General features: G+C 40.2%; 1 protein-coding gene across 1 annotated transcript in view; it reads left to right on the top strand.

Moving 5' to 3' along the window:
- Nucleotides 1-16,515, top strand: part of BSPRY (B-box and SPRY domain containing) — a 28,976-nt gene extending 12,461 nt beyond the window's left edge. Inside the window, exons 2-6 of the mRNA XM_073599835.1 lie at nt 2,548-2,646; nt 5,880-6,110; nt 9,962-9,987; nt 11,004-11,128; nt 15,019-16,515. Coding sequence (XP_073455936.1) covers nt 2,548-2,646; nt 5,880-6,110; nt 9,962-9,987; nt 11,004-11,128; nt 15,019-15,542 — 1,005 coding nt within the window. The 3' untranslated portion in view covers nt 15,543-16,515. The remainder of the gene's footprint in view (nt 1-2,547; nt 2,647-5,879; nt 6,111-9,961; nt 9,988-11,003; nt 11,129-15,018) is intronic.
- Nucleotides 16,516-16,521: the final 6 nt, after the last annotated feature.

The following is a 16,521-nucleotide window of genomic DNA, read 5'->3' as shown; positions in this document are numbered from 1 at the left end:
TGTTCTCTATCTCTTCCTCTTTTCTTTCCTCTTTTTTGTTCTCTATCTCTTCCTCTTTTCTTTCCACTTTCTTGTTCTCTATCTCTTCCTCTTTTCTTTCCTCTTTCTTGTTCTCTATCTCTTCCTCTTTTCTTTCCTCTTTCTTGTTCTCTATCTCTTCCTCTTTTCTTTCCTCTTTCTTGTTCTCTATCTCTTTATTTTTCCTTTCTCTTCCTTTCCTCTTTCCATTACTCTATCTCCTTCTCTTTTCTTTCCTCTTTCCTTTTCTCAATTTCATCCTCTTTGCTTTCCTCGTTCCTTTTTTTTCCTTGTTTTCTTTCCTCTTTACTTTATACTTTCCTTTTTTTTCCTCTTCCCTTTTTTTTCTTTCGGCCATTCCTTTCTTTTTCCATTGTTATTTCTGTTCCTTATTCCTCCTGCAATTAAAATTCAAGAATAATACCATCTTTGGTCTCTCAAACAGCTAAAGAATTCTATCCAACACATTTTCTGATATATTGAATGTCCTTCTCCCCTGCTGTTCCCTGGATATCTCTCGCCACGACTACTACAACTCCCTCCTCTTTGGATCACCTTAACATAGGCTATCTCCCTTCAGTCCATCATGAATGCTGCTGCCAGACCCATCCACCTTACCAACTGTTCAGTGTTTGCTACTCCTCTCTGCCAATCCCTTCACTGACTTCCGCTCACCAACTTACAAAGCCATCCACAACTCGGCCCCCAGCTACATCACTAACATGGTCTCATAGAACCAAACGGCTCTCTTTGGTCCTCCCAGGACCTCCTGCTCTTTAGCTACCTTGTCACCTCCTCCCATGCTCGCCTCCAGGACTTCTCCCGAGCTTCTCCCATCCTTTGGAACTCCCTACCTCTATCTCCTAATCTATCTTTTTCTGAAAACCCTTCTCTTTAAAGAAGCCTATCCTGCTTCTAACTAATACACTGTGTTTTTTCTTTCTCCATCAGCTCATCCCCCACAGTTATTACCTTTTGTATCACTTGACCCTCCCTCTTAGATTGCAAGCTCAAACGAGGCCCTCTGATTCCTTTTGTTTGTATTTTAATTGTAATGTCTGCCTACATTTTGCAAAGTGTTGTGTAAACTGTTGGCGGTATATAAATCCTGTATAATAATAATAATAATATTCATGTGGTTCATCTTGCACGTGTGCCATACAACATTGTACCCTTTTGATGGTAAAACCCCCCCCCCCGGAGATCTCAGTTGAAGGTTTTTTATTTATTTCATAAATTTATTTATAACACATGCATGTAATGTTGTACAGTGCATGCGTGAGATGAAGCACATGATGTCATGCTCTTCATCTTGCGCATGCATATGACAGAATTGTAAAGCAAATTTTCAAAACGTCAGTGCAGGAGCTGGGGCATGGGCAGCCGAGAGGAAGAACAAAAATTATTAAAAATGAAGAATAAGTTCACATGGACATAGAGGGGGTGTAATAAACAAGAATTCTTGTTCATTTACCCTCTTTACAAATGATTGGTAGTTTTATGGGATTGGTAAACTGCAATATATTACATTTTTATTTTTGTCCTTTGGTGTTTGATACCGCTCTAACTTTCTAATGCCCCGTACACACGATATTCCGACAACAAAATCCATGGATTTTTTCCGACGGATGTTGGCTCAAACTTGTCTTGCATACACACGATCACACAAATCTTGTTGGAAATTCCAAAACGTCAAGAACGCGGTGACGTACAACACGTACGACGAGCCGAGAAAAAGGAAGTTCAATAGCCAGTGCGGCTCTTCTGCTTGATTCCGAGCATGCGTGGAACTTTGTGCGTCAGAATTGTGTACACACGATCGGAATTTACGACAACGGATTTTGTTGTCGGAAAATATGAGATCCAGATCTCAAAATTGTGTGTGATGGAAATTCCGATGGAAAATGTCCGATGGAGCCTACACACGGCCGGAATTTCCGACAACAAGGTCCCATCGAACATTTTCCATCGGAAAATCCGACCGTGTGTACGGGGCATAAGAGTGAAAAAATGAATCACCTCTGAAAAGCTTAGTAGTCTTGATTTTTCGTTGCAGGGGGCATTTTAGAGAAGAAAAAATTGTAGTGACAGAGTGATTTTAAACCGTACAAATTGTGATAACTTTTGCCTTCTTTTTTTCTTTTTTTTTTACAGTTTTCTGGCAATCTCTGGATATTTTTGACTTAATTCAGAAAAAAAAAACTGTAGAGAGCAGAGGATGTTAGAATGCTGAGAAGAGTCAAGGCTCTTTACAGTTCAGAAAAAACATATCCATATACCATATATCCATAAACCATATATCTTTTTTTTTTTGGTTTAGTGGTCTGTATAGGCTGGCAATTAATTCTTCATAAAAAGCAGACCATACACTGCCTCCAGTAGATAGAAATTAATTACTAAAAAAAAAAAATTAAATCACAAAATAGGGGTGTGACTTGTACAAAAGGGTGTGTCTTTATTAAACTGGCTTTATTGACTAGGGAAGCATGATGACTAAATGTCATTAATAAAGACGTTTTTTCTTTTTAGAACAAGATTGTCGATCAGTGTGAGAAGCTGCAGCTGCAGACAGCTGGGATTGAGAAGTATCTTGCAGATGCCTTGCCATCAAAGATCCCACATGCGGCGGTAATAATGGATTATTTGCAGAATGAGTCCCTGTTTATATGTTTATATACAAAATTTAAATCCATTTTGACTGCTTGGATAGACTGGGGAAGGGTTAGACCTCTGTCAGGTTTTTATTGCTGTCTGGGTATCACTTTGGGAGATCTATCCTCCCTGTTTGTCCTGATGACCACTGAAATCGTAATACTGTCACCAGAATAGAGAGTAAAATCTCCCAATAGAGACACTCCAATAACACCAATCTAATGTGGAAAGTCTCACTTTGGCTGCATTCACACTTGAGTGTAATGTCTTTGAGCGTTCTTCCAGCATTTGTTTGCACGTTTTTATGCGTAAATTTGGCATGTTTTTATGCACGATTTGCGCAGTTTTCTACAGTATTTTTAGGCTTTGGTGTTTTTTAATTAACCAGTAGAAAAAACTATCATCTGTTGCATCATTTGTTGCTAGGTTTTTTAGCTTTTATTTCTTTTTTTATTATTAAAAATTCATTATTTGTATTTTTTTTGTTTTGTTAGGGTAAGGGGTTAGAGATAAGGTTAGGATTAGGGTTTGGGGTTGATTATTTATTTGTTAGGGTTAGGGTGGTAATACTACTACTACTACTAATAATAATAATAATAATAATAATAAATGAATACACAAATAAATGATGATTTTTAGTCATTTGTGTATTTATTTTACATTTATTTATTGATATATTATTACAATTTTTTTTTTACATTTTTCTTTTTACATTTTTGCATTTGAGCAGAAAAACACGCCAAAGCGCGTGAATGTGCACAAAAACATGCAGATGGCGCATTTCTATTTATTTAAATGGGTATAACAAAGTGCCAAAACCACGCAAATCTGACCAATTTGAGCTACAAAAAAAGCTCCAGAACTTTTTTGAGCTTCGGGCATTTGGCTTCAGGTGACTTGTAGTGGAGATGTGAACCATCTCCATATAGAATAATTGTTTTTTCCTCCTTCAGCATTTCAGGGCTTCAAGCTTCAAGCTACAAAACGCTGAGGTGTAAATGGGGCCTTTAGAATGGTTTCCTTTCACTTCCTGCTGTGTCTCTGGAACAGGAAGTGAGAAAAACAATCTCAGTGAGGACACTGGCAGAGAATCTAACCACCTCCCGCTCTTTCCTGAACTAGAGAAAAGTTTTAACTGGACTTCCATCTTCCTTGATACTGTACATGTACACATTTTCAAAGGAATTCTTCCATGCTTCTCTTTGCATTCTTTATAAAATAACATAAACGCTAAATCAAAATGGAGCATAGGAATCCTATGTAACGGTTTGGATCAAGTTTGCAAACCTGAGGCCTCAAAACCTAACTCCAGCCAAAACATTATTTTTTCAATTTTCAAATGAAATCAGGAAGGGTTAGAACCTCTGGCAAGTTTTTGTTGTTGTGTTCATTGAGATGTTTTGCCTGACTTCCTGTCCCAATGAAAATGTGTCACAGGTTCAGGACATATCAGAAAATCTTTCTAATACTGTAATTAAAAAGCGGCACAAAAACTTTCTTAGGCTGGAGAAAGATTAAAACCTCTGTTGGGTTTTTATTTCCATGTCTTCCTGTGAAACCCTATCCCTCAATGCATGTCCTTGTTTATTAGGGGCAGGAAGTAAGAGGAAATCTCTCCAATGGGGACCCAGACGGCAGTAAAAAGCCTTCAGAGGCTTTTTCCATTTGTACTGAAAAAGTTTTATGGGATATACGCTCGTCGGGGTCCTTGGGTGAAGGGAGCTACACAGCTAGACTCCCTCAAGAACTAGTTCTGTCCAGCTCAGTAGATTACTTTGAAAAAGGCCTGAATTCTTTCCTAAATGTACATAATATAACTGGATACTAACATTTATAAGTAAAGTTGATCCAGGGAATATCCGATTGGCTCTTGGGGAAGGAATTTTTTCCCTTGCTTGAGCACATAGGATCATGCTTTACTGTTTTTTTTGCCCAAACTGTGGGTATGGGATTGTGTATATAGGATTGTAAATGTTTTTTTTTTCCCCTTTTTTTGGTTGAACTAGATTGACTTGTGTCTATTTTCAACCAGACTAACTATGTAACCGCCCTAGCTTTATACCTCGTCCAATCATTCTTTGCATTTTTTGAAAAAGTGCAAGGCAAACTCTGAAGGGCTCCCATACCAAGAGGCCGACCTCCTGTGGTCAGAATGCAGCAGGGCAGGCAATAGGCATCGGACTCGGAAGCTAGTGGAGATTACTGGTGTAGAGGTGGCTAGTTTAGTTATTTACAGATTCCAGGGGGATCTCAAGGGTATGGTATATACAGTTATATCGGTCCAAGCTAGACCAATGTAATTATGTAAAAATATCCATACCGGGAATTCTTCTTTAAGTTCAGAATTCTCAGAGGCATAAAAGGCAATTTTTTTTTTAGATTTTGATAAAGTGGAGAGGGATTAGAACACCTGTCAGATTTTTATTGCTGGGCCTGTTGGGGAGAATCACCCTCTCTATCTGCCCGGTTGACCATTATCACTGAAAGTGAGAAAAACCCCAAAGTTTGGGTTGTCACCATAACAAGAATAGAGGAAGAATATTTCAATGGGGACCCTAGTCACAACCAAGGATTTCATCCTTTTATGCCGCGTACACACGATCGGACTTCTCGTTGGAAAAAGATATAACGGCTTTTCCGACGGATTCCGCTCAAGTTTGCCCTGCATACACACGGTCACGCAAAAGTTTGCTGAAATTACAACCGTCCAGAACGCGGTGACGTACAACACTACGACGAGCTGAGAAAATGAAGTTCAATGCTTCCGAGCATGCGTCGAATTGTTTCCGAGCACGCGTAGGAATTTTGCACGTCGGAATTGCCACAGACGAACGCATTTTCAGATAGAAACTTTCCCCGACCAAAAAATTTAGAGAATGCTCTCAATGTTTTGCTGGCTGGAATTCCGCCAGCAAAAGACCGATGGAGCATACACACGGTTGCATTATCTGACGAAAAACTCTCATCGGTCTTTTGCCGGCTGAAATTCCGATCGTGTGTACGCGGCATTAGGGGGATTTCCTCTCGAATTGTGTTTTGGTTATGGTTTAAGTGAAAGAAAATCTCCCAAATGGGGCACAGTTTGCAATAAAAAACAACCTGAAAGGGGTTATAACCCTCCCTTACTCTATCCAAAATGTTAAAAAAAAAATTTTTTTGCTGTTAGTTCTACTTTATGATAACTTACATTCTGTCTTCCTCTTCTATAGAGCAAAGCCCGGGCCTCCCGTGAAATGATCATCCAGCGTCTGATGTTCATCCGCACTGTGTGTGAGAACGAGGAGCAGCGCCTGCTGGAGGAGGTCCATGCGGAGGAGGAGCGAGTACAGCAGGGTATTCTCACCCAGAAAGCCCACTGGACCGAGTCTTCAAAAAAACTGTCCAGCATCAGGAACTATCTGGTGGATATTTTGACCAAGATGGATGACCTCAGCCTGATTGTGAGTGGAGGTGTTTTTTTACGGTGGGAAAGCCCCATGCCTTCTTTCTTATACTGAGAACTTAGGTTGGGTGTTAAAACGAGAAGCTCCTGGGAGCTTTCCCAACGCCTGCTCATGACTCGCAGAAGCCCCGGGCAGTGAGAATGTATCATGTTTGTAAGCGGGTTACAATTATGCCAGTTAGATGCTCTCTGGACCACCGTCCCTCTTTTATAACACATGATCAGTGGGTCGGACCCAGAGAAAACCCCTGAAAGCCACAAGAAGAACTAGTAAAGGCATCAACCCTTACCCTCCTGTTTCATTGCAGCACCTAACTGGCATCATTTCACCCACTTACATGTTGAATGGTTCAATTACATGAATCTATAGCCAAGTTTTTACTTTGTTGCTCTGCACTGAAGTGGATTGTTCTCCTCTCTCTAACTTTATAAGAAGGCTATACATTTCTTACTGATCAATAGAGGGCATGTTGGTTCCTTTAAAGTGTATGTATAGCCAAAACATATTTCTAAATTTTGAACAGGGTAGGAAAGGTTTTTTTTTTTGGGGGGGGGGGGGGGGGGGGGTCTGTGTACCATTAAGAAATTACTCTATACTTCCTGTCTCAGAGACACAACAGGAAGTTTTAGGAAATCTCCCAAATTAAGAGAAATTTCCCTTTTAGACATGTGTCCCCATTAGGCTTTCCCCTTACCACTCTTTCTAGGACAACTCGAAATGTTTGGCTTTCACCCCATTTTCTGTTTTGGTGACAATGGTTTTCAGTACAGAGTGGTGACTCTCCCCAATGAGGACTGAGGGTCTATCCTTTCCTCCGCCTATCCAAATCTAAAAAAAAAAAAAGAAAAAAAAAAGGTTTTACCTAGAGATATAGTTTAAGCCAGGTGCACACGTACCGAAAATTGGCGGGTTCAGCAGGAACCGGCCAACTTTTGGTCTGTGTGGTGTACTCCTCTGACGACCGGCTTATGTTGAACAATCATGCTGGCAAATCAGCCTTTGATCAGTGCTTGCAGCTGATGGCTGCAGAGCTGATCTGTGTATTCTGACAGGGAGAGAGCACCCGCTGTCAGAATGCAAAAGCATGGTGGGGGTGATCCCTGCATCCACATCACTTGTGTGGATGCAGGGATCTGAGAGCTTTTTTTTTTGTTTTTTTGTTCAGACCGCTTGTTGAACGAAAAAAAAAAAAAAAAGTCTGGGGGAATCTCTTCAGGAGAGCCCTCACCAAGTATTTGGAGGACCAGATTTTTTTATTCACCGGGGATCAATATAGCACCGCACCACAGACTTCCATATAAGAAGAAACAAAAAAATGAAGTCCACCTCACCATAACCTTTTCAAAGAGAAAAAAAAATGGTCACATTAAAGATCAGTTCAGCCAATCAAATGTGAGCTAATGATCAGATTGTTGATGTTAAAATGGGATTTCCGACTTATATCACCAGGACATGATTTACATACCAATGAGCCATTAATGTTATCCGAATGTTCTAAACTGCGATGTGATAAAGCTATGAAGGCACTTGTGACCAAAATATTGATTTATTGCTTGTGTATGAGAGATCAGCAGGTTGCTGCTACATTGCAACATGACAAGGCAATTGACCCACAATGCTAAATAATGAGGAGGTGTGATTTAAGTACATATTTTTGTGTATTTGCACAAACGTGTAAAACACTGACCGGTAATGCAGTTTTTTTTTTGTTTTTTTTTACTGATCCAAACATGGCACTAGTTGAACACAATGAGTTGCATTCAGATCAGTAAAAAAATAAATAAAATCTAGTCCCTGAACATCAAGAAATATAGAAATCCCCAGATCTAGCCATACAAGTATAAAGTCAATTTTGAATGATCTGGTTATCCAACGCTTTCTAGACCACAGATTGGTCACGGAAAAGACGTAATACCTATATAGACATAGTCAGATTATGGAGATAAGATTTCCCAGCTCATTTAAATATTATCCATAGTAAAAGAGCCAGTGGAGAAATCGTGAACTTTCCATACACGTGCTGATTATTAGCAACATGATTGTTAGAAAAAACAGCTTTCCTATGGTAGCCACACACGTATTGATATGATCATATGTTGTGCAATCAATTATTCATTACGCATACATTCATCTAATTGAATACAAACTGCAAACCAAAGATCATTCAGTCAATTTGATGGGCTCTTGATCAAGTTAGAATCTGCTTGGCTCATTGGCTATTATGTTGCTTGCCTCCGACTGATAAAACAAATATCTACGTGTAAAGCCCCGTACACACGGTCGGAATTTCCAACAGAAAAAGTCTGATGGGAGCTTTTCATCGTATAATCCGACCGTGTGTATGCCCCATCGGACTTTTTTACGTCGAAAATTCAGACGGACTTATAGAGATAGAGAACATGTTCTATATTTTTCCGACGGAACTAATTGCTATCGGGAAAAAACTGAAGCAAGTACGAGACGGAAGCGCTCGGTCTGGCAAAACTAGCATTCATAATGGAGATAGCACATTCGTCACGCTGCAAATTCCGTGATCTTTTAATGCAGCGCATTCTTTTGTTCTTTATAATGCTAGACTAATGAAGTTGTTTTGCTGCTGATATTCACACCCGGTTCTGACAAACTTCTTTCTTTATTATTTCTCGTGATCTCATGAATAATCTTTTTTTTTTAAAAGCCAGATCTCCATAATAATGTTTAGAATTATTTTTTATAGTCATCATTTTTTGTTATTTCATCAAGATCTCCTTTTTTTTTTAATTATTGAAAAATTATTTTCTAGTGATCTCCATATAGAATTGTTTTTTTTTTGTGTGTCAAGTTACCACAACAACATTATTATTTTGTATTTTTTAACCTCAAGGAGGCTGGTTGGTTTTCCTTGTTAATTTGACATTGTCTTCTTGAAATTTACCTGCCTACTCACAAACAAACTGTCCTTTTTGTAGAAAAACACATAGGCAAGTATTTTCAGAAAATAAAATATCTATTTATTCTGGGTAACAAAATAAAGAGGAAGGCAACGCTGGAGAAACTTTTGGAATTTGCGAAGCCTTTTGGCCCCCAGGCCAACAGATACGAACTGACAACGCCCACTGAAGAACAGATACGAACCCACAAGCACAAACTGAACAGCAGTTAAAACGATCTGATAAGCACGAGTCTGAAAAGCGCGAATCATCTCTCACCAAACTTTTACTAACACGAGACAAACACGAGATTAGCAGAAGGAGCCCAAAGACTGAGTACTGAACTTCCGTTTTTTAGTCCCATCGTACGTGTTGTACGTCACCGCGTTCTTGACGGTCGGAATTTTATGTGACCGTGTGTATGCAAGACAGCTTGAGCGAAATTCCGTTGGGAAAAACCTTCAGAGTTTATTCCGACGGCAAAACCGCTCATGTGTACAGGGCATTAGTAAACCAGTTGTTATTTAGGCTGAATAAATTATCGTTTTGAATAGGGCGTTTAAATTTATAATTGATCAATCATATTTCCGGGCATTAGCTAATGGTAAAGTGCAGCAATAAAACAGGCCCTTTCACATAGGCATCAATGCCTATTGCCCTCTGAAAAGTCATCCATGGTTTCACACTTTTCAGAGGGCAGTATAGCAGGGGTTGTCAGGCATTCAGGAAGCGATCCTGTCTCCTTCTGAATGTCTACTGTTTTATTTTCTTTGTTTATTTTTTTAATTAATGATGAATAGCTTGTTTGAGATTGCTGGCACCTAAATCTTTAGGCCATCTGGGTACTGGCACTTTGAGATGCATTGTCTTATGTCCCACATTCCCATCACTTTTATTTCGTCTGTATGCTGACTCTTCTCTTTCCTCTCTTTTCCCCAGAACTCTGAAACTGAGATGGATGAAAGGTGAGTTTTCTGTATAGTAGCTTATAATGCATCAGGAGTATGGATATAGATATAACCAGTTCCGGGACAAGGTCATCCAGCGCCCAGGGCAAAGATGCCAAACTGTGCCCTCCCGCCCCTTTACCCTTTAGGGTTAGGGTCAGGGTGCCCCCATCCCTGCAGTAAGCCATTGCGCCCAGGGCAGCCCTCCCTCCTGCCCACCCCTTGTCCCGGACCTGGGTATAACTAATACATTGTAAGACACACCATTTTAACTTGTATTTAGAGAATAGTGAAGTCACTTCTGTGAAGTACAACTTATATAGACAGCAATGATTTCACAACTGTGAAATTTGTTATATTTATAGAGTAATGATAGAATTAATTCTACTTACATGTACCAGTCATTCCAGGTATGAGGAGCACAGGGCTACAGCTGACCATAGATGGATCAAAATGTGGCCAGTTCAGCAGCATCCGGCTGATTTTTGATCCATCTGTGGTCATTCATGTTTGATCTAACCATTGACCTCTCACAAAAAAGCTTGTTAGAAAAGCTTTGTTTGATTAGAGCTGCAGCCGATTAACTTCAGCGCTGATCAGTGTATTCTGATAGTGGAGGATGGGAGGACGTGTGGATGGGGAAATCAATTCAGTTTTTTTTTTAAATCAGCCCACTGGGTGATTGAAATAAAACATAGCCATAATTCCCCAGCTTCACTCTCAAAGCTGTGGGGTAGTGAAGAAATAGTATTTATGGAGAGTGCAGCAATTAAGTGAACATGTTGTTGTGCCCTGCATGGGAAACATGTAAGGGAGAAAAAAGGCTGCCATTAGCACCCTTTACTTCTGAAAATGATAGTTCCCCGGCTTTCATTCAGATCCTTCTGAGCCAGAGGCAGCCAGGAAGTTAGCATTTTCAAGAAGAGGTCAACAATGGTATTCTAAATACCTCTTTCAGTACAGTTTCCCTTTAAGCAGATCCTGGGTCTGAATATAATATGAGGATGATAACACTGTTATTTTATTCCTTTTAGAACAGAAGAAGCTGAAGGCATTCTGGAGCCTGAAGAGTCAGAGAAGTTAAAGTTTAACATTGACCGTGTACAGAGTCCGCTACTGAACAAATTATGGGCTTCCTCGGTCCTCTGCTCCACCACTGGTTAGTACTGTTTAGATGGAGATCAGTAAATGCAGGACGATCTACCTTACAAGAAAAACACCCTAATCCAAAGGGTAGAGCCCCAGGATTGGGTGAAAAAAGCGGTTACTTAAATAATACGTGATTTACTGTTTTCACCCAATCCTGGGGCTCTTCCCATTGTATTAGGGTGTTTTTTTCTAATAGGATGTGTCTGTTTGGTTGCTATGGCAACACTTAACAAGTGAGTAGGCCTAGATATTAAATAACATTGCTGATACCCATTGTTTTTTTCTCATGGTTAAAGACTCCTGATCTGTGTATTTGTTCTGGGTTAACATCTCTGAAAGTACTGAACTAGGAAAGGGAAAAGCAAACCGCCACACACTGATGACGTGACATACTGTAAGCTCCTTCTGTAACTGTAAGCCTTGCCAGGTGAAACGCGTCAGTGGGAGGTCTCATGGGTGGGGACTGTTACAGTGGTTGACAGCTGCAATAAATCTGAATTTATTTGATGTATTCAGTGTGCGGTGGATGTTTTTTTCCTTTCCATGTGTTGAAGCACAGACGGCTCCATATATACTGTAATCTGCACCCAGCGCTGAAGGTAGAGAAGGGATTTGGGTTAAAGTGATACTAAAGGCTTACATAAAAAACAAAAAAAACAAAAAACAAACATGTCTTACTTACCTGCTCTGTGCAGCCCTGATCCTCCCCCTGCCGAGTTCCCTCATAGCAGGCTGCTTGCTATAGGGGCACTCTTGCGTGCTCACTCCTGAGCCCTGCTCTGTGTGTTCATAAGACACACAGAGCGGGACCCGGCTCTGCCCCTGCTCCCTCCTTACTGGCTGTGATTGACAGCAGTGAGAGCCAATGGAATGCTGTATCTGAACCAATGAGGAGGCAGATTCTTGGGAGAGCAGCAACTCTAGGGGACATTGCAGGATCTAGATCGGGCTAAGGTAAGTGTTAGGGAAGCTGCGGGGGGAGTTGCACACTGAAGTTTTGCAAAGAAAGCATGAAAGTAAAAAACCTTCAGTCATTACAACTACTTTAATAGCAGAGGAGGTTCCAGTATACTTATTTGTTATGTGAATCAGGAAACTAGATTTTAGAAGTCGAGGTCAGCAATTACAGTGCCTTGAAGAAGTATTCATACCCTTTGAAAAAATGTTTTTATTCTATTGGGATTTTTTTGTGATAGACCAACACAAAGGGGGAGATTTACTAAAGTTGGAGAGTGCAAAATCTGGTGCGGCTCTGCAAAGAAACCAATCAGCTTCCAGGTTTTATTGAAGTTAGAAGATGATTGGCTACCATGTACAGCTACACCAGATTCTGAGTGCTCCAGTTTTAGTAAATCTGCCCCAAAGTGGCACATAATTGTGAAGCGTAAGGAAAACGATAAATGGTTTTCAAAATCTGTTACAAAAAAATGTGTGAAAAGTGTGGTGTGCATTTGTATTCAGCCCCCTTTACTCTGATACCCCTAACTAAAATCTAGTAGAACGAATTGCCTTCAGAAGTCATCTAATTAGTAAATAGAGTCCACCTGTGTGTAATTTAATTTCAGTATTAATACAGCACTTTCTTTTGGGGGTATTTGATCACCTCTGTAGTTTTAATTGTTTGCACTATAAACAAAAAAAACCCAACAATTTTGAAAAAAAAAACGACATTTTTTACTTTATGCTTTAAATCACATCAAATAAAAAAATGTAAAAAAATCTAAATTTCTTCATCAGTTTAGGCCAATTTGTATTCTGCTACAAATTTTTTGGTAAAACAAATCTCAAAAAATGTATATTGATTGGTTTACGCAAGAGTTATAGTGTCTACAAACTATGGGATAGATTTATGGACTTTTTATTGTTTTTACTAGTAATGGCAGCGATTAGCTTTTGCACCGCCTTTCGGCTGCTAGTGGGGCGCTTTTAACCCCTAAAAAAAGGGTTAAAAACACCCGTTTTGCGGCACTTCCAAATCGCTTTTCAGGTGCTTTGAAAGCACTGCCCATTCATTCCAATGGGCAGGGTGTTTTGGGAGCGCTAAATACAGCGCTCTCAACCCACCCCAAACATGCTGCTTGCAGAACTTTTCATAACGTTCCGCAAGCACACTGCCCCAGTGTGAAAAGTCACACTGCAATGAATGGGAGGCAGTATTCAGATGCTTAGCAGAGGCTATTTCCAGCACTAAAGCGCCTGAAAAGCACCCCAGTGTGAAAGAGGTCTTAGTGAGACTGTGACATTGCGGCGGACAAATCTGACACTAAGTGACACTTTTTGGAGACCAGTGACACCAATACAGTGATCAGTGCTAAAAATATTCACTGTCACTGTATAAATGACACTGGCAGGAAAGGGGTTAACATCAGGGTCGATCAAAGAGTTAAGTGTGCTCCTAGGGAATGCTTTCTAACTGTGTGGGGTATGGACTGACTAGAGGAAGAGAGACATCTGTATTCCTGATTAGCAGAAACACAAGATCTCTCTCTTTCTCTCTGACAGAACGACGGTCTGCCTTCTTTACATTTTGCCTCTCCAAGGAACGACCGCAGGGCTCCGGCAGCGCGCCCGAGAGCCGAGAAGAGAAATCACGTATAGGTACGTGATTTTGCTCTTAAGGGCCGCCCTGCCGCAGTGTACATATGTATAGGTATATGTACAGTGTACATACGTGGGGCAGTCCTTAAGTGGTTCAAGTGTGTTTTTTCCCAAAAAGGCTGCACTTATACCATGTTCTATAAAAAAAATTGCAAACCCACCATTTTATTCTCTAGGGCCTCTGCAAAAAGAAATGTATAATGTGTGGGAGTTGTAAGTAATTTTCTAGCCAAAATAATGCTTTTTTAAAATGTAACCAAAAAGTGTCAGAAAAGGCCTGGGTCTTTAACCGGTTGCTGACCATCTGCCGTCATTATAATGCGGCAGGTTGGCATGGCTGCGCAAATCGCCCTAGGTGTACATCGGCCGCTTTAAGAGCAATAGAAGGTGCAACGCCGGAGTCGATGCGCGTGACCGGCGGCCGCGATGTCATCCGGCCACCCGCGATCGCTCCACAGAGAGCCAGAACGGGGTTCTGTCAATGTAAACAAATAGATCCCCGTTCTGGGGGAGTAGAGGGAGGTCGTCTATTCCTAGTGATCAGGAACATTGATCTCTCTCTACTCCCTGTCAGTCCCCTCCCCCCACAGTTAGAAACACCTCCCTAGGGAATACTTAACCCCTTGATTGCGTCTAATGTTAACCCTTTCCCTGCCAGTGTCATTTATACAGTAATCAGTGGCTATCTTTAGCACTGATCACTGTATACATGTCGGTGGTGTCAAAAGTGTCCGATCTGTCCACCGCAATGTCGCAGTCCAGCTTAAAAATCGCTGATCACCGCCATTACTAGTAAAAAAAAAAATAATATTAATAAAAATGCCATAAATCTATGCTCTATTTTGTAGATGCTATAACTTTTGCACAACCCAATCAATATATGCTTTTAATACTATTTATTTTTACCAAAAATATGTAGAAGAATACATATTGGCCTAAACTGATGAAGATTTTTTTTTTGGTATTTATTATAGCAAAAAGTAAAAAATATTGTTTTTTTTTTTTTCAAAATTGTCCCTACTTTTTTTTTATAGCACAAAAAATAGAAACTGCAGTGGTGATCAAATACCACCAAAAGTCAGCTCTATTAGTGGGGAAAAAAGGGCATAAATGTTGTTTGTGTACAACGTCGCACGACCGCGCAATTGTAGTTAAAGTGGCGCAGTGCCGTATCGCAAAAAATGGCCTGGGGGTAAATCCTTCCGGAGCTGAAATGGTTAAGTGGTAAGCTCTTCCCACACAACACATTGAATAATGAAGTCCACTCAGTATTAGTAATTCAATGATATCTTTTATTTTTAGCGTGTGAAGACCTGACTTTTGATGAGAAGTCCATAAGCCCCTTGTTGGCCTTATCAGAAAACAACACTCTGAAGTTCCTCCAGAAGAAAGCCAAGACCTATCCAGATGGGCCTGAGCGCTTTGACCACTGGCCTAACTGTCTGGCTAATGAGTCGTTCCAGAAGGGCATCCATTGTTGGAAGGTCAATGTGGAGAAGAGCTGTGCCTACAAGCTCGGCATTACCTACAGAAGCATTGCACGCAGGGGCTCAGGCAATGATGCCAGGCTAGGATTTAACCCCGTGTCTTGGATTTTTTCACGCTATGACAAAGACTTCCGCTTTTCCCATGACTCTCAGCATGAAGTTGTAGAACTGCTAAAAAGCCCCAAACATATTGGTGTTTTGGTGGATATCGATGGAGGAGAACTGGTCTTTTTTGACCCTGGTTCTTTCGTCATTCTTCACAGCCACCAGACCAAGTTCACGGCCCCCATCAGTCCCGTGTTTGCAGTCGCTGATGAGGGCATCAGCCTTGAGAAGTGAACTACTGAAGTAGAAATACAGATGTTTATATTTATAAAGACTCATTTATATATAAGAGGTTATATTTTTTCCTTGAATATAACAAAATATTAAGCTTGTGGCATGTTACAAGTGCATACTGTATCTGGATAAACAACTCAATGGAGTTAACAGAAAGAAAGAACTATTTTAAGAGGTTATTTAAAGAGGACCTGCTACCGAGGACCCTAGTTTTTTATATGAAGAAATGTTCTCAAAAATGTGGCTTTCGTTGACCTTCAGTAAATATGATACTGTTTTGGTTCATACCTGTCAATGGCAATCATTGCAATACTATAAATCTACATTTCAGGTTTGGGTCAAATTTGGCTGAGGAACACACAAAGGTGGGTGGGAACACCCAAAACTCCCAGGTAGGAGGTATACATCTGAGATTATGCCAGGGAGTTATTACTGTGTGTTAATGTGTCTCCAAGGGGTGTATTTATAAAAAAAATGCATAGTTTGTTCTAGGGAAGCTGCTGGTACATTCATTCTCTGCGAAAAGGGCAAAATTTTATGTTCTTCTATTTCCTCTACAAGTTGAATTTTATTCAGTCATAAAATCAAGCGTTTCATAAGAAACTGAATGTAGCTGAAGATCATAGGAAACAAATAATTATTTCCCATGATCTTTAGCTCCATCTAGTGGTCATAATGCTGTATTTTCCCAAACCACCTATTTTTTTTTATGAATGACTAACATTCAACCTGTAGAGGGAGAACATTAAACTTTGCCTCCTTCACACAGAATGAATGCACCAGCAGCTTCCCTGGATGAAGAGCTATGGATTTTTTTTTTTACGCAAGACACCCCCAAGTGTCATAGCACCAAGTTTCAGGGTGCTGTTGCTCTGGGACTCGCATAGTTAGTGTTCCATTGTACTGAGACCCAAGTTCCAGCTAGTCAAAAACAGGATTATTCAATAAAGAGCTCTTTATTTTTAAAGATGAATTGAAG

Source organism: Aquarana catesbeiana, linkage group LG09 (genome assembly GCF_042186555.1).
Source record: "Aquarana catesbeiana isolate 2022-GZ linkage group LG09, ASM4218655v1, whole genome shotgun sequence".
Lineage (NCBI taxonomy): Eukaryota > Metazoa > Chordata > Amphibia > Anura > Ranidae > Aquarana > Aquarana catesbeiana.
This window is presented reverse-complemented; position numbering and strand designations above follow the sequence as displayed.